We start from the raw sequence: 25,010 nt of genomic DNA on the forward strand, positions 1-25,010 counted from the left end.
TTAGACTTTTGAGAGACTGAAACTTAATTGTTGTGAGGAATCTTAACCTCCCTTAAGCTCTCACATTCTGGAAACCTATTGGTCAGTGGTATCAACTATCCTACACTACCTCAAAGCTTGCAACACTGTGGAAACCCAACTTTTCAGTATTTCTCACACATTCAAACAGAAGATGGCATGTCAAGAGCTAAGGGTACATCAGAGATAGCCTCCAAAGCTGAGATGACCTTCCAGAATAAAGAGTTCTGGGGCCTGATAAAGGAATCTAGATTACAGCCGGGTAAGAATTGGTGGGAGGAAAAGAAGGGAGAGTTGGCGGGAAGAGTAATTGCTGTAGAAAACAGGGGCAACTGAGAAGTCTGTTTCAAAAGAACTTATAACTACTGCATGAGTCAGCCTGTGAGAAAAATGTTTAAGCTTCTTATGTTTAAATTGAGGGTGTTTTTTCTGTGTAGGATCATAGGATCATAGAACTAAAACTAGAGAAGACCTCAGAGGTTATCTAATCCAAACCACTCATTCTGTCCATAAGGAGACTGATGCCCTGAGAGGTAAAGTAATTTTTGCAAAAATGCATCTGAGGCAAGGTTTGAATTGAGATCATAGTCTTACCACAGAAGCAATGCTTCTGTAATTTGTAGTTTTTTTATTTGCATCAAACTAACTAAATTTTATTGTGTAATGATCCCAAATACTTACACCAAGGTTTTCTAATTTTACTCTTGGAAACATTCTGTTGTGCTATTTGTTAGTGATATAACATTTTTTATTAGAAGGTTGTTGAGTATAATGGTGAAGCTTTTTCTAAATAGGATAAACTGAGTGAAAACCTCTCATAAGAATGTGGCCTTGACCAATGCCCTAATTGTGACTTGAGATTTTGCAATAACAAGTTGACCTGTAGCTAAAAGCTGCAGGTGTCTTCTGCACACACACCTTCTTATTAGCATTTAAATACCTAATACAGTAAAGTGCATTCTGGGATCCATATTTAGTCTCTGGGTAAATTAGAATTCACCAGCCAAATAATTCAGGGGTCCTCAAACTTTTTAAATAGGGGGCCAGTTCACTGTCCCTCAGACTGTTGGAGGGTGGACTATAGTAAAAACAAAAACTTTTGTGGGCCTTTAAATAAACTTCATAGCCCTGAGTGAGGGGGATAATTGTCCTCAGCTGCCCGATCTGGCCCGCAGTAGTTTGAGGATCCCTTCGTGGAGAAAAAGTCAGAAGGCAGGGTGGGGACTTCTGGTTAGGGTCTATATAATTTTGTGTTTTGCAATTTGTACTTTGCACTGCTCTATTGACATCTTGTTTGTTGGGAATTGCTCCCTCTCATGAGATCCTAATAAATCCTTTTTTGCTTTTTACCTTGAGTCTCTAATTTTAATTTGGGTAAGAGATGCTGTCCCACACATAGTTTTTAAGAATTTGTCACCACAATTAAAAGGTTAACTTGCTTTATGTGATAGGAATTTTTCAGAGGTAAAAATCATATATTAATCACATCTTACAAAGAAATCACATTTTAGGTTTACAAATAAAGTGATCAAGATTGATACTAAATTGATCCCGAATATTATTGATGCTGCCTAAGTTAGGGTTCTTTGTCTCTAGTTCAGAATTCACCTGGTCTGTGATGGATTAAGTTTAGAAATCTAGTTCTCTTGCTAATCACAATTCTATTCTTGCCTCAAGGAATTGAGCTAACTTTGTGGGGATATAGTTAGCCAATTCTAATATCTTTAAACCACCAAGTTATCCTTCAAGGATGCCCTTTGCTTTCCAAAAAGTCTGGTCCATTATCTCTAGACATAGCAGAGAGGGAGCGATTCAAACAATGAACACTTCTTGTGGGGGGTGGGGATCGAGAGAAGGACAAAAGGGGCTGTTGCTAGGCCCTCACTACCAAACTTCCAACCTATCACATCATTCTCCTGTCTTCAGCTATGCAATCAAACATCCCTTACCTTGTACTGTTCTTTGTTCTGTGCTTATAAAAATGTGTTGAATCTTTAATTCATTTATTGGCATAAATGGAGGCAAGCCATTGGCTTGTCTTACCATCTTATTCTCAGGTCACTGGCCGGATATTAAAATGCTATCTTGCTTGGAGAAACATGCCTCAGTTTCCCTTTTTGTTAAATTTCACCCATGACTATAGGAAAGGTTAGGCATAACTATTTATTCCTGACAATGACTTACCCCTGAGAAAATTTTGACCAGTCATATAGTCAAAAGAGAAGATTGCAGACAAATGGCCAAAGTGTCACACAGAGAGCCAAAAAATATTAAATCATGTTCAGGAACTTCCCACCTCCACCTCATACACATACTCAGCCCTCTTCCCTCCCCCCACACCCCCACCACAGGTCACTGGGTAGATTTTTTTAAATGTAATTTTTTTTTCCAATTACACCTAGAGATAATTTTCAGCATTCATTTATATAAAATTTTTTTTGTGTTCCAAATAGTTCTCCTTTTTTCCATCTTCTCTTCTTCTCAAGATAACAAGCAATCAGATGGTGATTATACATGAGTAATCATGTAAAACATATTTCCACATTAGTCTAGGTAGATTTTCTATTAAGGATTTATTGGTATAGAGAATTGGCTCAAATTTATACGAATCAAGCCATTCTCCAATTGAAAAATGGTCAAAGGATATGAACAATTTTCAGATGAAGAAATTGAAACTATTTCTAGTCATATGAAAAGGTGTTCCAAATCATTATAGATCAGAGAAATGCAAATTAAGACAACTCTGAGATACCACTACACACCTCCCAGATTGGCTAAGATGACAGGAAAAAATAATGACAAATGTTGGAGAGGATATGGGAAAACTGGGACATTGATACATTGTTGATGGAATTGTGAATGGATCCAACCATTCTGGAGAACAATCTGGAATTATGCTCAGAAAGTCATCAAACTGTGCATACCCTTTGACCCAGCAGTTTCTCTATTGGGCTTATATCCCAAAGAGATCTTAAAGAAGGGAAAGAGACTCACATGTGCAAAAATGTTTGTGGCAGCCCTGCTTGTAGTGGCTAGAAACTGGAAATTGAATGGATGCCTATAAATTAAAGAATGGCTAAATAAATTATGATATATAAATACTATGGAATATCATTGTTCTGTAAGAAACAACCAGCAGGATGATTTCAGAGAGTTCTTACATGAACTGATGCTGAGTGAAATGAGCAAAACCAGGAGATCATTATACACTTCAACAACAATATCAAATGATGATCAATTATGATGGATGTGGCTCTCTTCAACAATGAGATGATCCAAATCAGTTCCAAATGTTCAGTGCTGAAGAGAATCAGCTACACCCAGAGAGAGAACTATGGGAAATGAATGTGGACCACAACATAGCATTTCCATCCTTTCTGTTATTGCTTGCATTTTTGTTTTCCTTCTCAGGTTTTTTTACCTTCTTTCTAAATCCGATCTTTCTTGAGCAGCAAGATAACTGTATAAATACGTATACATATATTGTATTTAACATATACTTTTAACATATTTAACATGTGTTGGACTATCTGCCATTTAGGGGAAGGGATGGGGGAAGGAGGGAAAAGTTGGAACAGAAAGTTTTGCAAGGGTCAGTGTTGAAAAAATACCCATGCATCTGTTTTGTAAATAAAAAGCTATAATTAAAAAAAAAAAAAAAAAAAAGGATTTATTGGAAGACATGGACCAGAATCATACCATATGAGAACTTGTGAATTGATCAGAGCCAGCAGGAACCCATATATCTTTATATGTAAAGTCCAAGATTACTCAGATAAGTAGCAGAAGATGAACCCAGGTTTTTTTATTCTAAATTTACTATACTTATAAGGGAAAAAAACCATAGCAACCACATTTGATATTCATTAAAAATATCAACATATTGTGTGGCTCAGAATGGTAAGGGGTCACCATTTAATGAAAAACTAGAGAAATCTCTAGGAGCAAAGCAAAAGCCTCACCAGAAGTGGGCGTCCCTCCCTTGGAGCAAATAATGGAAAGGAGAAGGCTCCTTTTGGGACAGGTTTTACACTTTAAATAATCCCTAATCAAACACCCCTCCCACCATTGACCATCATCCTCATTGGCTGGGGGTCTTACATTCTAAATGCAGGAATTACCCAAGAAATTGAACTTGACCAATAAGTACATGATTTATCTATATTTGATTGAAGTAGGGAGAAAATGTCATGGGAGCATAGCAGGAAGGGGACTTAGGTATTAGTCACTGCTCAAGGACCTTCAGGCCTACTCCAACTCTGAAGTACATGAAACCTTACTCAATGTTCACAACTATCTTGAGAGATCTCACCTCATCTCGTTCAATATCCATCTGAAATCCAGAGTATCAAAAGCATATATCTAAAGTTTATAAAAGCTAACTAAGACTTGTGTACAAAAATGTTTATTAGTTTTCTACTCAAGTATTTTTTTCTAATTTCATCATATGTCAGGTCAACCTTTGTTGCAGGGGCTGGTAAAATCCAGAGATGAGAGCCTCACGCTACTCTTCAGAATTCGATCTAAACTTTCTCTACCAACAAAGCAGATTGACCCATAAACAAAGTAACCAGGTTTTAAGGGTAACCAGGTAGTGGGAGCCTGGGGCAGGATTATGCAGTTCTTTTGCCTCCCTGTCCCTGTAGGCTCACCCATCTGTCAGTTTACTCTTCTGGTTGTTTAAACTATAAAAGGATTAGCCTGGGTGTGAGGAAGGTTGCCAGAGATCTTTTTCTGAATTCCAGCTGCCTGCAGGTCAAGTCCTTTTGTTCCTGAATCAGTAAATGTGGAAGGGGAGTTGTATTCTATATTTTTATTATAATATACATGTTTAAATTATTTAAAAAGTTTTAATTGACTTGTGTGGTTCATGAGTGCTCAGTTGTATTTTTCCCCCAGGAAAAAAACTTCCTGCCAAATTTAGACTTTATTCAGAATAAATTCTTAGTTGAAGCTAATATTATTTCTAACAAAACAGTAGATACCTTCCTATAATGGGGTGACATGATATCTATGAAAGAAAATTAGTCTGAAGTCAGAAGAACTGGGAACAAACATCTTGATGAAATAACAGGAAGATATTGCCTAGAATTTTTGTGAAATTTAATATAAATCATTAATTCTTGATTCCAAGAAAAGTGCAAACAATTGTCTGGTTAAAGCATTAAGATTACAAAAGACCAGTTCCTAGACCATCTGAAGGATCCTGACAGACTGAGCATTATTTTGAAAAGTCAAACATTTTCATATGGAATAGACTAATTCTATACAGTCGATATCAACAATGAAAAACCAAATCAATAATTATTAATGGCACTATCTGAAATACATAAGCTTATTAAAGTGCAAAAACTGACTTCCAAATTGGGGTCATTGTTTAAAGAAAAATTTTAAATGATCTTAGATCCCAAATTATTTTATTTTATCCATATCAATTTGATTTGAATCTTTATCCATGAAATGACTCTCTGTTCACTATAATAGGTCCATGGATTTACTTAACCTCTTACATACCCTTCTGTTCATTTATCTTTTAGGATACTAGTTTTGTTTGTCACTTTAATAAAAAAAAAATGCTCTATAAAGCTATTGTATTCTTTGGTCTCTTTCTGATTGTTGAGAGAATGCTTTGGGGAAAGAAGAAAATATAAGACTGATATTTCCATTTATAATCTATTTTTCTAATGCACATTTTTTTGTCATTTTAGTGACTGAAATGCATACTTTCTATATTCACATATGACTTCTTTATTTGAATCCAGAATTTCTAATGAAGTCAAAGATGAGTGGAACCTCAAAATGAAACCAATAAAAATAGTGTAGTTTAGGAATTTTACAAAACATTTCAGATTCAAATTAGATTTGCCAATCCTTGATATAAATAAGAACCAAATCTGGAAAAAAGAAAAAAATAAAACATCTGGCAACTTTTTAAAATTACTATCTATATAGGTATTGATATTGTGAATAGAGAATCAGCCTTGCAGTCAGGAAGTTTTGGGTTCAAGTTCTCCCTATTTAACACATACTAGTTGTGTGTGCCCAATCACTAACTGGGCATTGCCTCAGACAAACTGAGACCTGTTAAAAGGCCTTAGCTTAAAAAGGCCCAGGTCTCACACTGCATCCTGGGCCATCTGCAATGTCCCTGATCTGTATCTAGTGCTTGGACCCACATGGTTCTGGAGGGGGAAATGAGTCAGGGAAGCTCATGCAGACCTTCCCTTCACTCAAATCGAGCATATTTGTGTGTCATAGTATCCCCTCCCTGATGTTGGAGGCCTCTTGGAGAACAAAGGACAAGAAACAACAGTTATGTCAGCAAGTGTCATTTAATTTTTCAGTGATCTATAAACAACTTATTGGGTAGAAGCTATGGAGGACTAACAGAGAGAGAGAGAGAGATGGATAAATAGATGGAGGGATAGGTAGATGATAGAGATGGAGAGATAGATAACAGACAGACAGATGGATGGATAGATCAATAGATACAGAGGTAGACGCAGAGATGATATAGATAAAGATTCATGGATGGATGGAGAGATAATTTTAATATTTTTTGGTTTCCTTTGTATTTTAACTTTTTAAATTTTTTAAAACATTTGAAAACATTATTCTGCGAGAGGGCTGATAGGTTTCACCAGACTGCCAAAAGGGTCCATGACACACAGAAATTAGAAGCCTCTGATCTACGCTAACTCTTCATTAACAGTTCAGGAAACTGAGGTGCAGGGAGGTTCCTTGAGTCTACCAAGGTCTCACAGGTACTACACATTAGAAGCAGGATCAGTACTCCAGTCTGAACAACAAAAAGATACACATATATATGCACACACATGTATTTGTGTGTAAATCTATATACATTCCATCAAACTCATTTGTACTCCTCAAAGTACAATCTATAATATATGTGAAAATAAGTCAATATAAATGTATTACTTAAGCAGGATACATATTCACAAATACATCACATTCGCAACAGCATCTATCATCTAAGAATCAAAAACGGTCTAGATTTCACATTACTCCTCTTCATGCCATCAGAGTTTCACACGCTATTTCCCACCCCCTCATACTTGGGAACGTGCTCCCCTTTCCTTTCTACCTCTTAAGAGTCCCCAGTTCCCTTCAAGGTAGAATTAAGGGGCCTCTTCTTACACAGGGCCCCTTCCAAATTCTCCTGTAACTTTGCCTTTACTTATTTTTGCCAGACAACCTTCCCAATCCATCATAAGCTCCAGGAGGGTGGTGTCGACGGTTTTTCGTTAGTTTTTATAGCCTCCTGGGCCACGCCCCCCCCCAAAATAACTTTCCTCCTGAATTTGTGACTTAATTGATATTGGAAATTACTGCTGACGAAACCAACTCCAATAATTTTTTTTCTCTCGTTCACCTTGCACAACCGCCCCCAGAGACTTGGGCAAACAAGGACACCCTGGTGGCCCGAGGTGATGCTCTTTGCTGCCAGGGTCAAAAGCGGCTGCCCAGTAGACCCAAGCCCCGCCCCGCCCCGCCCCGCGCCGCCCCACGCTCAAAGCGCTGCGGCCTCCGGACTGCAGGGGCCGCTAGCGGCGGCGAAATTCCTTTTTGAAGGCGGCGCGTACCCGCTTTCTTCGTAAGGAGGCGGCGGCCCGGGGAGAGGAGCGGGGGAAGTGCTGACTCCAGAAGAAGGTGAGCGACGCAGTCGGAGCACTGGAGCTGGCGCGGACCCCCCTCGGGTATAGGGGGACGGTCCACCCCAGGCCTGCAAGTGCGGAGGCCCGCACCCAGCTCCGCCCGCCTCTTCCTTCCTTCCCTCTTCCCCCTCCTCCCCCTATCCTTCCTGTTTTCTCCCCTCCCTCGGCCCTCCTCTTCTCTCCTTTCTTCGTCTTATTATTTCCCACCATTTTCTTCTCTTTCCTTCCTCCTCTTATTTCTTTCCCCCCTCCTCGTTCTGCTCCTCTTCCTCGTTCTTCCTCTTTTCTCTCTTTCTCACTCTCTCCCTTCCTCCTCACTCCCTCCTTCCTCCGCCGCCTTCCTCTCTCCGCCCTCCTTCTTTCCTATTCCTTCTCCTTTCTTCCTCTTCCATCCTAGTTCGGAGCCACCCTGTACCTCGGCACATCCTTCTTTCCATATCCCCCCAAACAATGCCCCTTATATTCTCCGGGGCTCTTTTGTCTGCAGTTACTGAGACCCGCCCCCAGGCACCTTTCTTCCCTCCCCCCAAGCCGGCGTTCGGAGGTCCCTTACTTACGTAGCCGACTTTTATTATTCCCAACCTCCCCAACCTACAGGGACAGCTCTTTCCTTCATATCGCAGATAATAGAAATGGCCTGAAGCGGCTGCCTCCCTCCAGAGCACAAGGCGATGGAGCATGTCCATCTGTTTACTAACCCCCTAACTTCCATTAACTGCGTGAGAAATCTTGGAGGCTGAGAGCACCAACCCCTTAGAGCTCTTAAGTGGAGACAGGATTTTGAAAACTTACCACAAAACGTGATTGTTATCATTTTGTATCATTAAAGCCTAGAAGTTGTTTTTCCTTGCATATTAACATATGCCACAAATTATGTATATTTTTTTCCTGTCATCCTTCCAAGAAAAACTGTCTTATAATGTCAGCCCAATAATAAACTTTACTAAGAGTTGACTCAGAATCCCTGCACGTTGTGAAATGGGGTATTGAAGATAAATTAAAGGTAATGATTGTCATCAAGTTTCCTATAAGTTACTTTTACTCTGCATAGATCATTTCAAAAGGAGTAATATCATTTTCTCAGATGCAGTAAAGTAAATAAAAGGAAGGTAGTTTTTCTTTTAATATTACTAATGTATTGCATCATCTAAAAGGATTGAACGTGTTGAAAATTTCAACTGGGGACATTGGTAACAAAAAGAAGATAAAAATTGAGTTTGAGGAAAATAGCGATCTCAGTGGGCCTCAGTTTCTTCATGTATAAAATGGGGAGGTTGGACTAGATGACTTCTAAGGTTTCTTGTCTCTGTAATAGACTCCCAAAACCCCTTTCAGCTTTAGATATGTGACTGGTTCTATAATACTTGTCTGGATCTGTGATTTGAGCTTATAGAGAATTCCAGATGAAAAAATTGCTTTTACCTGTGCAATTGTGCTGCCTTCTCTACTTGATAGTAGTGTAAGAAAGGGGAAAATCTTAAGCTTTGAAAACAAAGTTCTGAATACAACCAGCTCCAGTTTATTCATAGGTGTATTATCCAAGCCCCTTAGTGTTTCTTTACTGGCTTTTTAACTGTTCCATTAAAGGATGGCCTTTAGGAACCCAGGATTGTCTTCATATTGTGCAGAGTTACTAGAAGAGAATGCAACAACAACAACAACAACAAAAAAAAAAACAGTCATTTTACAAGTATATCAGTATTATTGTCAGGTAAGAGAAATAGGAAAGAAAAAAAACCACAGCAGAAGAGAAGGAAAAGGGGAAAGAAACTGGAGAAAACTTAGGATCTGAAATGAATGGGTCAACGTGGATAAAGTGTTTATAAAATTCATATCTTATTTACTTGAATAATGGGGTGAATAAAAGGAGTAAAATATTACTTACCATTAGTCTTTGAAATTATTCTTCTTTCCTTAGCTGTTTAGAAAGGTACTTCCCATTCTTAAGGAAAATTTTGTTTTTTAGTTTTACATTCAAAATTTACCATTTTTTCTGTGAAATTTTAAAAATCTCATGGCAACGTGTACCAAAAAAAAGTGTCAGACTAAACATAAGAAGCCTGTTACTCCAGCATTGGCTCCATCACTGATTTAGAGCAAGTCATTTCAATGTACTGTCTCATCTTTCTCATCTTGTCCTGGATGGTCTCTAAGGAATTTTCTTGGCCTGATTAAAGTTTTAGAAATATACTCAACATCCTAGGGATATGTATGATTACTTTTACTCAAAAGCTGTCTTATTACCTTTGAAAGATCAGAACCACCTCTTCCATGATGCCTACAGGCTATATTTGAAAATAGTCTTTGTTCTGTGTGCCTTTCCTCACCCAGCCCCTTACCGAATCAGATCTGGTTTTTAATTGTATTAGAGACCTTGTAGGTATATACAGTAGAAACTGAATAAATTGTTAACAGATAACTTAATTTAAAAAAAAAAAAAAAACACCTAAATGTTTTTGGCAGTTCTTTAACATAAAACGTATTCGCTCAGTATCTTCTATATGCATCAATCAGTCAAGAATTTATTAAGCAGTTATTCTGTGACTGGCACTGTGCTGGGCACTGAAGGTACAAGTACAAAGAATGAAACATTCTTTATCTTCATGGTATTTACATTTAGTGGGAGAGTCAACAACATATGTAGGTTTATATCAATAAACACTTCATATATCAGATGATATTCGAAACATCTTCAACAAGGAGAGAGATTCTGTGAAAAAAAGATGAGGAAGGATTACATTAAAAGCATGTTGGAAAGCCAGTGCAAGGGCATCAAGGACAAGAGATGGGATGTCATGTATGTGGAACAAAGAGAAAGCTGGATCATAATGTGTAGGGAAATGTATAACAAGATTGGAAAGGTAAGTTAGGAGTAGTTTGTGAAGGCTTTAAAAAAATAAACCCAGATGAGTTTATTTTGTTTTAGAGGCAATGGGGAGCCCCTGGAGTTTATTTTGTGGGGGAGTGACATGGTCAGAATGTCACTGGCAGCTGTGTGGATGAGAGACTTGAAGAAGGGACACCAATTTGACAATAATTGTAATAGACTAATTGAAGGTCATTAAATTACAAAAGAATTAGAATCGGCAGAAACACTTTGACATCTAACATTTATATGTAGAATACATCAGTATTTCAAGAAACTATATTCACTGTGGGTACTTCATTTACCATTATAAACAGATTATAGACCTTCTAATTTAGTAGACATCTTCACACAGAAGGTTCTTATTGCTTATTTGATTAATCTTAATGAGTTGTCATGAGCTAAAGGTCTATCACCTTATTACTGAGTCTCAGCCTTGTTACCAAGATAGTTTTCTAGGCACTTGGGCTAGTCATCAAATGACAAGACATACTGTCCATCACTGAACCTCTTCTTGAAGAATCTTCATTTGGTACAACTTGTTAGAGCTTATATTTTCTTCTTGCAGCCTTTGAGAATACATTCACCCCTTGGATGCTACAATAAGTAGTAGGGGTTCAAATGTTAATGAACATAAATTTGGAAACATTTTTTGTTTTATTGCTTTGAGTCACTTTCCTCCAATTCAGATTTCTTTGTTAATTTAAATAAAGTCTTATTTTTTGAAGGTGATTTGAATGTGTGAAATGTTAATATATTTTTTAAAATCCTTTGTCACTTAGATTACTTTTTTGATTTTGTAAATCTAAATATTTTAAGGAAGAGTAAATAGCTAATCATATGGCTATTAGCTTCTTGTCCTTTAGGATTAACTATGTTAACACATTTTCAGTGAGATTGGCAAATGTATTTGAAGAAACGATTGATCTGTGTTAGATTTCATTGTTTAAGAGAATGCAAAATAAGAGAAATTTAATGTTCTGGTATCAAATAATATAGACTATTGCCTTCATACTAATTCTTTTAAAATATGTGGTAGTGAGTATTTCAAACATTTGTTAGTGAATATTAACTGTCGTGGTTCTAATCTAATCTATGTGCACATCTCTCAACTTTAATTGAAGTTTTCTAACAGATATAAGACTTAGCACAGAGGCTTAACAACTAGATGTGTTATAATACTGCTTAAAAAAAGGAGAAAACTCAGCTAGATACCATTTTTTTAAAGTAATGAATTTACTTCAGGATATTCCTGAATAAAGTTATAACTCTAAATACAAGATCTTTTTGAGAGAATGTAATAAAAACACGTTGAAAAATGAATACAAAAGTTTATCCTATTAAAAACACTGACTTGAGAGGTTTTGGGTTTTGTTTTTTTTTTTTAAACAGAAAAGAATTAAGTTTTATTCAAATCCCAATAGTATGTTAAACTCAAGGATACAAAGGTAAAAATTAACACTGATCAGTCCCTGCCTTTAGGGAGCTTGCATTCAAGGTAGATTAGCTGCCACGGTGAAATAGAGAAATTGAGAGTAACAAACATGAAGTTTACTTTGGAGGACTGAGAAGGGAAATATTTATGGGCCACTTACTTTCTCTCCTCTCTCCTCTTAAGACAACAGCAATATAATATGGAAATATGTTTAGCATGATTGTACATGATAGCAATCTAGTATGGATTACTTGCTTTCTTGAGGAGGGGAGAGGGAAAAAATTTGGAATGCAAAATCTTAACAATAATGTATGTTGATAACTATTTTTATATGTAATTGGAAAAAATAAAATATTATTAAGTGCAAAAAAAAAAAAAAAAAGACAGCTGCAGTGATCTATCATCTTTCCTGCTTCATCTCTCTTACTTTTCATGCTAATCTTTTATTTCTTAACATTGAATTTTACAGTGCAAGTGTGTAGTGTAAGCTGAGAAAAAAGTGTAGTCTTTGGAGTTAATGATTTTTTTCAGATCTGTTTCTACTATCCATCCTTAAGGGACTTGAGGTAAATGATCATTGATATATTTTGCAATGAGATCTCTTTTTTAAAAATGCCTTGTAGGCAGTTGTTTGAGAGGTAAAGACCAGAAAAGGATCTGTCGTCTTTACTTTGCATCACAAGTTAAAGTAGCAAGAGCATCTGTAATCTGGAGAAAATTGTTGCTCTGCCAGGAAAACTCTGAAACTTTTGTTGTGTCTTTGCAACAGAAATATGATCTTAGACAGCCTTCAGAACTGCCCTTATAGCAGCCAGATTCAAGAGGAAAATACAGTCTTTATTTGAATCACTTTGTAATTCCTACAAGAATAAAATCCCAAGCAGGTTACAGGATCATAAGATTTAGAGCTGGACCTTAGATATCATCTAATTCAATTATCAAAGTAAAATCAATGTTCAGAGTTTAAGATGTCCCAATAATTCATCACAGTGAGTTTTTTCTGGGGTTGAATTAATCCTGGATTTCCATGAAAATTATATCAGTAATAATATAACAATAGCATTTGTATAGTGAGTTAAGATTTGCAAAATGATTTGTTATCTTACATATCTTACACTTTTATTATATCGTGTGTGTATCATCTTACCTCAAGATAAAAGCATTTGTTTTGTCATTTTAATGTGAATAATGAATATAATAATTAATTGTTATAAACACAATATTAAGGAGTTACTTCATTAGTTTGTATGTATTTGTTTTGTTATAAACATATCCAATTCGGCTTATTGTAATTAGTACTCTCTATTTCTTGAGGGACTGAGACTCCTGGCCTCTGTTTCCTCATCTATAAAATGAAAGACTTGAACTAGATGATTTCTATGATTCTCTTATTTTTACTGTTCTAAGATTTTTCTTTTTAATTATAAAATTTCTTTCAGCTGAATGATTGCTTCATATTGAATTTTCTCTTTTCCATGTTCACACTCTAACTTATTAGCACAAGGAGAAATGTGACTTAGGTGCATGGTAGGTGGCTAACATTGAGTTACTTTAATCACAAAGTATACACACGATCTGTCCATCCTGTCATCATGGCTAAGCAAGGAAAGATGAGATGCCACCAGTTTTCTTTGGAAGAAAGAATGAAAGTGGTAGAAGCATTAGACATTGGCCAAAAGAAAGGATTTGTAGCAAAAGAATTTGGGATCACTCCATCTACTTTGTCTACTTTTTTGAAGGTCTGAGCCAGAATTGAAGAGAAAGTGAAGAAAGGGATACTGGGACCCAAACAAAAGTGAATGAGAGGTGCCTTTTATGTGACTCAGCAGGGTTTGCGTGGTCTCAAGATGTGAGAGCAAGGAATGGTCCAATTAGTGGTCCACTTGTTCAGCAGAAGGCCCTGGTCTTTGCTAGCCTTCTTGATCATGATGACTTTCAAGCAAGCATAGGCTAACTGAACAGATTTTGTGCACGGTATGGAATTGTTTCAAAAGTAGTTTGTAATGAAGAGAATACTGCTCCCATGGAGAAGATAAGTGACTTACGTGCAGGAAAAATTAAAAAGCTTATTGCTGACTACATCCTTGATGATGTCTTTAATGCTGATGAAACAGATGGTTGATCAATTGCTGCTTCATCATATACTCTCAGACAAAGGTAACATTTGTAAAGGAGGCAAACAAAGATTGACAGCTCTTTTCTGTTGTAATGCATTAGGGACAGAAAAAACGAGACCTCTCATCATTGGCAAGTCAGCCAAACCACATTGCTTTAGAAATGTCCATTTGCTCCCATGTGATTTCCAAGCCAATACACATGCTCAGATGACACAGGATTTGCTTAATGAGTGTCTGATAAAGATTGATATGAGAATGAAAGAAGCAAAATGCAGTATCCTCTTATTAATTGACAGTTGCTCTGCCCACAGCACAGTTCCATATTTAGAACATGTCCGAGTTGAATTTCTACCAATGAACTGCACAGCCAATTTTGCAGCCTTTGGATTGGGGCATAATGCACACTGTGAAAGCTCACTACAGAAGCCAACTACTGAAACAACTTTCAGTCTGATTGACCAGGACATAAATGAGAATAAAAATGAGGAAATATGAAACAAGTCATTGACATGATTGCTGAAGCCTGGTGATCTGTGGAGCCATCTACAGTAGTGAAATGCTGACAGAAAACTGGTATCATCCCAATGGAGTCATCTGATGTGGACATGGAAAAAGATCACAAACCAAATGTAGAATTTGGAAAAAATATGGCACGCAATAGCCACTGCCATTGGTGTCCCAGACCAATTTGATTTTGAAGATTTTGTTGCTGCAGATAACAATTTAATTGTTTCTCAAAAGACAAAAGACACAGAAATTATTGAAAGAGTGCTTACCAATGTAAAAATAGAACCTGAAAATGATGATAAGCATGATCAAGTGTTAAAAGCCTGACGTTTTCTTTCTACTCAGACAGATGTTCCTGATGAGGTGTTTGCACAATTAAGTGGCATAGATGAATATTTAGTGATCTGTGCAACACAAGCTATTTAAAAAAACAACAGAAATGTGAATGAATTTGCTCTTCATTAAAGTATGATTATTGTCTGTGAAGTCTGTAAAAAATAGAAGACTTAATGAATATAGTATTTGCTGTAAGTGACTTAATAAGAAATATCTGTAAGCTATAAGATGAAGCTTTAAGAATTATTCCATAAATTTTTCTGTACAGTGAAATGAAATTTTAGCTTAAAAAACAAAATACTCCTAAAAGTTTTCTTTGTTTGTAAAGGCTTCTACTTTTTGGTTTTGTTTTGCCACTAGATGGCAGGAATGGTAAGTTTATCTTGGCCAAAAAATACTAGAAGGGAAATCAAAGCTTCCCAAATGTTGATAGTGAAGCAGAGATTCAAGACATATAAATAGGTGTATGCACCAGTATGGAGGTCAGAGCAGCTTGAAAGGCATGCAGCAGCAGAGAGGTAGTAAACATGCAAATGAGGAAAGAATGGAAGGAATCCATTAGTTAAATTGAAGCAAAAGAAAGATCATGCTCACTTAGAAGGTCCAATGGGAGTAGCTCCTAGGTAGAAGATTGAGGAGACAGGAGAAATAGTGAGCCCCGCAAAGAGAACAGCACAAAACATGCAATTTGGGATGAGTAAGCATGAGAATGGGTATTAAAGAAAAAAATACTTTTCTCAAGGAATGCATTTATGGGAATGGGTGTGAGAAACTTGGAAGGTAGAGGAAAAAGATTTTGGGAAGATGGCATGTAATATACTGATCAGTATATATGTTTAGCATGTCTGAAGAATAAAAAGATTAAATGTGACTCTAAATTATTTGGCCTTGTAACCTACAGTTACTTTACTTCTCCAGATTCTATTGATTGTGGAGAATAATTAACAAAATAATCATTAAAGCCTCATTTTAAAAATATATGGCATTATATACTGTATGTGGAATGTGATTTCAAGAATAATTGAAACTAAGACTATACAAGAATAAAGTTAAAGCAAAAGTATAATAAAATAATTTTTAAAGTTAAAAAAAGTTAAACAAGAAAACAGTTCTGAAGAAAAAATATCTTTTATTTTGTCTTTAGGTAATAAATCATCTTTAATCAAGATGTCTTCAGCACCTGAACCCCCAACCTTTAAAAATGAACCATTCAAAGAGAAAGACTCTCGAATTCCAGGGCTCAGGGGGGCCCGCACAACCACCTTATTTCGAGCTGTGAATCCAGAACTTTTCATTAAACCTGTAAGAAGTATATTCAAAAGCAATTAAAAATATACATACATATATTTATTGTGACTTAACCTTGGGAAATAGAAAGGTCTTATATTTCCCCATGTCCTTTGTTTTCTCATTGGAGTTTAATGTGGGTAAGGCTTTGTATGTGTGTGAATAATAGGTTCCAGAAAATAAAAGAAAAAATTTTAACTCTTATTATATTAAAATGAACTAAATATATTTGTAATTCTTTGGGAGCATAATAGAATACAATGTCTAACTCTTAAACCTTTAAAAAATAATAATTTTTTTTCCCCTGCCATTTAAAAGTTCTGTTGTGGCTTACAGTTTTGGAAATGAGGGGCCAAAGAGATAACTAGTTAATCCTTTCAGTTCATGACTATTCTTTACTAGGAATGTTCTCATACTGTAATTAGGGGTCCGCAAACTACGCCCCGCGGCCAGATTTGGCATCTGAGGACGTTTATATCTTCTCACCCAGGGCTATGGAGTTTCTTTATTTAAAGGCCCATAAAACAAAATTTTTGTTTTTACTATAGTCTGGCCCTCCAACAGTCTGAGGGACAGTGAACTGGCCCCCTATTTAAAAAATTTGAGGACCCCTCCGGTAAATAATAACCTAATGATGTTTCCTAAAGTTCCTAATTTAATACCAGCAAGTTGTATTCATCATATTAGACCAGGTCATTAGGACAAATTAGCTTGTGTTACTTGCATTACTTAACTTACATTATATAGATTTAAAGGAATCTCAGATCATTGCAGTTTTTACCTCCTATACATTCTCCTCTAGTAGTTTAGGCATATTTATTATTTCAGTAGTCCTGAGACACTGACATCAAAGAACAGAACTAGGTTCATTGGGCAGAAGAAAGTTAATGAGATTTTCAGATTTCCTTCAACATAAGGAAAAAGTTTCTAGCATAAGAGCTGTATGAAAAAACCAAAACCAAAAAAAAAAAAAAACAAAAACAGTGGGATACTAAGTTCCCTGTCACTTGACATCTTAAAGTGGGTGTTGGATGAGCATTTATCAGGAATGGTTAAAAGACATTGCTATTTCAGGTTGAACTTAAAAGATCTATTAAATTCCAACTCTGCTATTCTGCTGTTTTAAGAAACACTTAAAATATCTTATGTATGAATTTTAGCTCACATTTATATTGTAAAAATAGTAATTGCTAGCTATACATTTTTTAAAAGGTTTGCCAAGAGCTTAGATATGTTATCTCTTTTTATCATAACCACTTTGTTAAGTGCTATAATTATACCTTTTTTAAAAATAAGGAAACTGAAACTGAGAGGTTAAAAGACTAATAATGATTAAATCTAAGGCAGGATTTAAATTTGATCTTTTCTCACTACAACTATATAGAAATTTACAGTTATACTAAGGTTATGAACTTCATTTACTACTTAAGAGTTTGTATTACTCTAGAAAAAAATAACTTATTTTGGTTATTTAATTTTCAGTACTTGGAATATTTGAAAGTCAATTAAGTCAAATTCTTTAATCCAGTCTCTGAGTCTAGATAGTATGAAAGATGATTTTGAAGGAATGTGTTTCCCATTTTGTGGAGAAATACTCAAAAGAAAATCAGGAATAACAAATACAGGTTCTTAAGAACTGATTGTTTATCTTTTAACATCTTTCAAAAAGAAATCATTTTAGGGGAAATGTTTCTTTTTCATTATATTAATGAAATGTAAATAATTCATAATGTAACAAAATTGGATGATATAATGACATAATAGGATTTTTTTTTTTTTTTTTTTTGCCCAGTACAAAAATGCTAAAGGTATTTAGGGACTGAGGGACCATAATACACAAGAAGAAGGTCTGGAGTCTTGTTCAACTTTCTGATCTCCAGAATTTGTAGGATCCTGAAGCCTATTGCCATACCTCTCAATGCTTCCTCCATTTTCCCTGTTGTAAATGAAGTTACATCAGTAATTTACTATTGATATTCCAAATATATCTATGAAGTATCTGCTATGTGTATTATTGTGTTCAATGGTGGGTATTGTGAGAATTTTTTAGATATCTACAATGAAATAAAATAAATAAAAAACTAAGTTAAAAATCCTCACTCACATAAATAACTTCAGTTCTATAATTATTTTTGCCTATGTTGTATCCTTTTATTAGACTGGAAACTTCATGAAGGCAGAGACCATTGGGCAATAACTTCATTGAGATTGCACATTCCTAATGAGCAAGTTTCCTCTACTAACAGATTGGCACTTATTCTGCAACTGGAAATTTTAAAGTGACTTGTCCAGGGTCACACAGCTAGTATGTGTAAAGGAGGGATTTGAATAGTCTTACTGACTCTAAACCCAGATTTATCCACTGCACTCCCATGTACATAGTAGATGCCTAACAAATGGTTGTTGAACTGAAGGCTTTTTTCAAGGACAGCCAACTCTCAGTTTTTCTTATTAAAGGACAGTGACATGTACACTCACCTGCATTCCTATTGAAACATTAATGAGTGTGCCTTTTAGAGTTGCAGAGCTGGAAAAGAATCTTGGGAACCCACTAGTCCAGGCCTCTTCCTTTAGGAGAAAGATATTTTTCTCTTTTGGAGACCCAGCGAGGCATTGCATGGTTACATCTGTAAAATAAGTCCCAGAGGCACGTCAGAAGCTGAGGCTGCCTGACTCTTGCTGTGGCCCCCATTCTGCCTTGTACTGCTCACTGCCAGCGTAATTCTTAGCAAGTGGCAAAGGGTCCGAGGTCCTCACTAACCCCTAGACTAGACAGGGCGCCCCTAGATAATCAAGCAGACAGTGAAAAGTTGTCAGCATTAATGATACAAAAGACTTTAATGCCAAATCTAAGCCTGATGATATGCATGCTAAGAGGAATGGTGCAAGATACCAGAAGCACTCAAAATTATTATCCTTAATAAGATTTATGCTTTTTTTTCCTTTGGCAGAACAAACCTGTTATGGCTTTTGGACTGATAACACTTACACTTTGTGTGGCTTACATTGGTTACCTACATGCAACTCAAGAGAATAAAAAGGACCTCTATGAAGCTATTGACAGTGGGGGAGCCAGATATATGAGGAGAAAAACATCAAAATGGGATTAAGAGTGCTGATTATTAGAGACAGCTGTATTAAGGGCTCTGCGATCTTCAGATGAAAGACTGTATTATACCAGGTATCATGTTTATTATCCTGCATTATGTTAATATGGAAAGAATGTAAACAGTTTGGTATTAAATTCTGCCTTTCACAGCTGCAGCTTCTTCCCTTTATACATACGTAAAAAGGTTCAATTTTTTCCTCCTAGCAAAGTCTCTTGCAAAGTTCTATAAGAATGCTAATCATCTCCATTGAACTGTGTAATAAAAGTAAAGTAAAAGTGGTTGCCTTTGGTTGCTATTCTCAATAAATCAGGAAGAGACTGTAGTGATGGCTATTTGGGTGCCATGCTATGTACAAAATAGTTCCTGTTCTACATAGCCGGAAGATACCATTAATTAAGAAAGTTTGGGAGGTGAGGGGTGGGGGTGGAGATTGTGCAAGTAAAATTGAGGTTGTGAAAAAACAAATCTTAAAATCTTTTTTTTTTTTTAAATCACAAACATATTCAGGTAAGTGTGGGTTATCTTCCTGCCCTTCATTTAAATTATGACCATGTTACAGATGGGTTTTGAAGATGTTTCAGCAAGCAGAGGTGAACCAGAGCTGCTCCCTCCTAGAGAATCTGCTAATCACAAAAAAAAAAGAGGGAGGAGTCTGTAAATTTCAGCCAAAACATAGATAGCTAAGTGGAACACTGGATCAAACTTTGCAAGAGCCAAGGTTCAGATCCAACTTTGGTCATATCCTAGGTGTGTGTGTCCCTAGACAAGTCACTTAGTTGATATATACCTCAGTATCCTCATCCATAAAATGAGGATAATAATATGTACCTTCCAGGGTTGTTGTGAGAATAAAATTAGATAATATTTATAAGGTCCTTTGTAAATCTTAACATGTTAATTATTATTACTTTTTATTCTAATTACAGTTGCACAGGTGAAACTTTGAGATTTCACTAGTGTGGTATTCCTGCTGCTGAAAATTAATTTTCTAAATGTGTGCCCCCCTTCAGTTGACTCCATCCCTTTTTGTTGTTGTTGTAAGATTATCTAGTGCTGAAAGTTATTTTGAGGAGGCTGGAGTAAGGTAAGAATAATTCAAAAACAATGAACTTATTGTTTTAGGAATGAGTACCTAGTGGCTTAGGGAGTGGAGTATATGAAGATCCTTACATAAACTTTTGCTTTCTAGACCTTCCAGGGCTGGTAATAAATCTATCAGTATCAATCCATGGACGTCTATTAAGAACCTACTATGTGCCTAGTACTCTGCTAATTAATTCTGGGGATACAAAAAGAGGCCAAAGACAGTTCCTGCCTCAAGAAGCTCACAGTCTCATGGAAACCACAAACAAATGTATACCAACAAGCTATTCACAGGATAAATAGGATAGTTAAGAGAGGGAAGACACTAGAATTAAAGAGGAGTTGAAAAAGTTTTCCTGTAGGAGATGGGATGTTAGTTGGGACTTAAAGCCAGGGAAGCCAGTAGGTGGAACTGTGAAGAAGGAGAATTCCTGGAATAAGGGATAGTCAAAATGCTGAACCAAGAGATGGAGTGTCTTATTGATAGAAACCCATAAAGGCATTGGAGTCTTAATTGACTCTCAACACTTGAGATTTTTAATTTCTTCAAAACTAATTAAAAAGATAGTCTGGTAATCCACAGAAATCCATTGTTTAGTCATTTTTCAGTTTTATCTAGCTCTTCATGACCCCATTTGGGATTTTCTTGGCAAAGACACTGAAGTGATTTGCCATTTCCTTCTCAAGTTCACTTTATAGATGAGGAACTGAAGTAAACAAGGTTAAGGGACTTGGCCATTAGACTACAAGCTTCTTGAAAGCAGCAATTGCTTTTTAATTTTCTTTGTCTTAACACAGTGCCTGGCACATACGAGATGCTTACTAAAATGTTTTTTGATAATACTGACAATTAGGAGAGTAAAAACCAAGAAAGTGTTTTCCTAAAATAACTTCTGCTGTTACAATGTAGTAAATAAATAATCCATATCTAAAAATCACACCACATCTTTCCTGGTCCCCTTTGTTGCCAGGGCCTTCCCCATAAGTTTTATCTTTTCTGTTTATTTGTTATATAGTTGTTTGCAAATTGTCTCCCCTTAGATTGTGAGTTTTTTGAAAGCAGACAATATATTTGTCTGTCTTTGTATCCTTAGCTTTCAGTACAGTGTCTGGCACATGGTAGGCACTTAATAAGGGCTTATTGAGTAAATGTAGTTTAGTCCTGTGATATAGTATGTCATGTAGCTTAGATCAAAATGGCTCAAAATATTCTTTACATTTAAAACTAATACCTTATTATGTTTTTTGACCGACCTGTGTCCATTGGTGCCATAGAACAATAGGCCTCATATTTTATATATTGTAGTTTAATTATTGCCCTGCTCTCTATTAGATACAAATTTTATACCATTAACATTTTTGATGTAGAGGAAAAAGGCAGTTATGTGGCAAGCTGAAGCAGAGCAAGTATAGAAAGAAAGGACAGAAGTTTTTAGGTTTAATTCAACAGATTCAGAAGCAAACAAAAGGGGAAGGAGAGAATACAAATAAGTGAATAGAAAGTAGCTTTACTTTCTATCACTATTGATCAGGGAAATGCAAATTAAGATGACTCTGAGGTACCACTACACACCTCTTAGATTGTCTAAGATGACAGAAAAAATAATTATAAATGTTGGAGGTATGTGGTAAAACTGGGACACTAATGCATTGTGGGTAGAGTTGTAAACTGAAACAGCCGTTCTGGAGAGCAATTTAGAACTATGCCCAAAGAACTATCAAACTAATCCATACCCTTTGATCCAGCAGTGTCTCTACTGGGTCTGTATCCCAAAGATATCATCAAGAAGGGAAAAGGGACCTGTATGTGCAAAAATATTTGTGGCAGCCTTTTTTGTAGTGGCAAGGGACTGGAAACTGAGTGGATGCCCATCGATTGGAGAATGGCTGAATAAATTATGGTATATGAATGTTATGGAATATTATTGTTCTGTAAGAAACGACCAATAGGAGAAGTCTGGAGAGACTTACATGAACTGATGCTAAATGAAATGAACAGAACCAGGAGATCATTATACATGGTAATAATAAGATGTGATGATCAACTGTGATGGACTTGGCTTTTTCAACAGTGAAGTGATTCAGGCCAATTTCAATAGACTTGTGATGGAGAGAATCATGTGCACCCAGAGAGAGGGTTGTGGGGACAGAATGTGGATCACAATAAAATATTTTCATCTTTTTTGTTACTGTTTGTTTGCTTTCTCATTTTTTTTTTCCTTTTTGATCTGATTTTTGTGTGTGTGTGTAGTATGATAATTATGGAAGTATGTATAGATGAATTGCACATGTTTAATGTATAGTGGATTGCTTGCTGTCTATGGGAAGAGGTGGAGATAAAGGAGGGAGAAAAAATTAGAAATACAAGATTTTGCAAGGGTGAATGTTAAACTATTTTTGCATATATTTTGAAAATGCTATGTTTTTTTAAGTTTTAAAAGGAAGACACAAATGGGAGAGGGTGTGCTTTAGAAAAGTCTTTTTTGTCTAAGAGGTATTATTATGCTTTAAAGCATAATTTTTTTACTTTTTCTATTCACAACATCTTTTTATCTGAGAAATTTTTACATGACCCTAGGTATATATAGGCATATAAAATAAGTATACACATCAAACATTTAGGGATAATCAAAATTTCACAACCTCCACATTCAATTACTCCCATGTGGGATTGTGAACCACAGTTTAAGAAGCTGGTCATCAGAGGAAACTAGGGATTTCTTAGGAAAGTGAAAAAGGTGTAAAAGCAGGAAAAGGAATGTTGTGAAACAGTTGAAGTATGTTTATAAATAAGGTGACATGAAAGTAGATATACATGTTTATCCATCAATACACGTGGCAGAGCTTAATGTCTTAAAAAAATTTTATTGTCTATTTTTAAAAATTTGAATTTTAAAGCAAAGTTTTAAGTTTTTAATAACTTTAGTTGAATGAATTAAAAATGGTCTTTATGTTTGAGTATTCAATAAATATTTGCCTTAAAAAAAAGTTACTTGGGATAGAGAGTTGGGGGTAGCTCTTCACAAATAATAGTTCTATGTGAGATATGATTCTCCAAATGAAATTTCCTCCATTCTACATTCTTATAGGCTCAGCTTTACAACTCAAGGTAGGGTAAATGCAAAAGGGGAATTATACTGGCCCCCTTTTGATTGGATGCTCTCAAATTTGGCAAAAGGAAATGCATAATAAGGATTTATAGAAAATAAGTGTTCTGAAAGGCCATGGACAACTATGAATAATGGAATGGAGCTTCCTGAGCTCTCTTATCAGCAAATGGTAAAATGAGGTGGGGGAGGGAATCTATAAAAGCCTTTCAAATGAGAAAAAAATAAAGACCTTTTCTGATCTCCAACTCAGACTTCCAATTTCTATTCTGGTAGCTTTCTACACACATGTTAAGTTAAGCTTAAATTTTAAGAAGCGGTATGTATAACATGAGTGGGTTTTATTATAAGGATTGCAGGTGTAGACCAAAGAACAGTCTTCATAAATATAGAATATGCAAAAGGAATTGGTCTTGTCAGCTGTACATTCCAGTTGCCAAAGAAATGTCCGGCAGCCAGAGGTTGGGGAGGCTCTTGTGTGGGATGGGGTGCTAGACACCCTTACTCAAGCTAAATACTCAGAGGCATCCTCAGATACAAAGAGGAAGTATTTATTCAGTCCTTGCAAGGAGGGAACCAAGGACACCAGCTGAGGATGCAAAGATAGCCACTCATCTCCAATCTCCCAGCATGGTGTGTGGCCCTAGGCCTGGAAAAAGGAAAGTAATTATATAGCAAAAAACTTGGGTCATTGGATGGCCTGAAAAGGAAGTAATCATTGACCAATATTCAGCAATGCTGTCTACTTCCTATAGGTCATGTAACTTCTTGATGCTTTTGGTTTAGGCTTTTGACCTCTTATGCCCCACACTCCTCTGAGAATAAGGTTCACAGGGCTTTTTGAAACTTAGGCCTAAGGTCTGACCAACTCCATCTCATAGACTTTTTGAGAAATCTTCACCTGGTTCCATTCACTCTGACATAATGTATTGGAAAGAATACTGAATGGACTTGGTATAAGGAGATCTGAACTGAAATTCCTGCCATGACCTTGGATTTTTGAATCATAGATTGTTAGAGATGGGAAGGACTTTGAAGACTATCTGCAAAATCAACCTTCAGGACTGATTTTCCTTATCTGTGCAAAAAAAAAAAAGGGGGGGGGGATTGGGCTAATCTCTAAAAGATCCTTTTATCTCTAAAATTGAGAAGAATTTGCTCATTTCTTCTTGAGCCTAAAGGATAACTAAGATGGAAAAACCTAAGTGAAAGGAATTACTGTAGCATTACACCTGAAGAGGATTGTCAAAGATTATCCAATAAATAACTGGCTCTCTGAACTTGTTTTTTGTTTGTTTTTAATACTGTTATGATTATCTTTCAGTGAGATTAGTTTCTTTTTCAATCCTGGTCATTTCATTTTTATTCATTTAAAAACATTTCTGTCAAAGGAGGTCTATGATGTAAAAAAAAAGCTTAAGAATTTTGTTCTAGTCCTACACTTTCATTCTAAAGATGAAGATTTCAG

The 25,010-nt window shown here is 36.0% G+C and overlaps 1 protein-coding gene across 4 annotated transcripts; it reads left to right on the top strand.

The window, feature by feature from the left end:
* The first annotated feature begins 7,572 nt into the window (after positions 1-7,572).
* Positions 7,573-19,630, top strand: SMIM8 (small integral membrane protein 8). 4 transcript variants are annotated; one of them, XM_051997364.1, is made up of 3 exons: positions 7,573-7,689; positions 16,100-16,257; positions 19,194-19,630. In XM_051997364.1, exons 2-3 carry the CDS (start codon positions 16,123-16,125, stop codon positions 19,350-19,352), a joined length of 294 nt encoding a protein of 97 aa, XP_051853324.1. In that variant the 5' UTR covers positions 7,573-7,689; positions 16,100-16,122; the 3' UTR covers positions 19,353-19,630. The 4 variants fall into 4 exon arrangements, with proteins under 4 accessions (XP_051853324.1, XP_051853328.1, XP_051853327.1 ...); XM_051997368.1 differs by lacking the exon at positions 7,573-7,689 and adding an exon at positions 8,677-8,697; XM_051997367.1 differs by lacking the exon at positions 7,573-7,689 and adding an exon at positions 9,007-9,405.
* Positions 19,631-25,010: the final 5,380 nt, after the last annotated feature.

Source organism: Antechinus flavipes, chromosome 4 (genome assembly GCF_016432865.1).
Source record: "Antechinus flavipes isolate AdamAnt ecotype Samford, QLD, Australia chromosome 4, AdamAnt_v2, whole genome shotgun sequence".
Taxonomy (NCBI): Eukaryota; Metazoa; Chordata; class Mammalia; order Dasyuromorphia; family Dasyuridae; genus Antechinus; species Antechinus flavipes.

Coding starts and splice junctions, on each gene's coding strand:
- SMIM8 (XM_051997364.1), top strand. CDS start 16,123: ATGTCTTCAGCACCTGAACCCCCAACCTTTAAAAATGAACCATTCAAA. Junction 16,258..19,193: donor CAGAACTTTTCATTAAACCT/GTAAGAAGTATA, acceptor TTCCTTTGGCAG/AACAAACCTGTTATGGCTTT.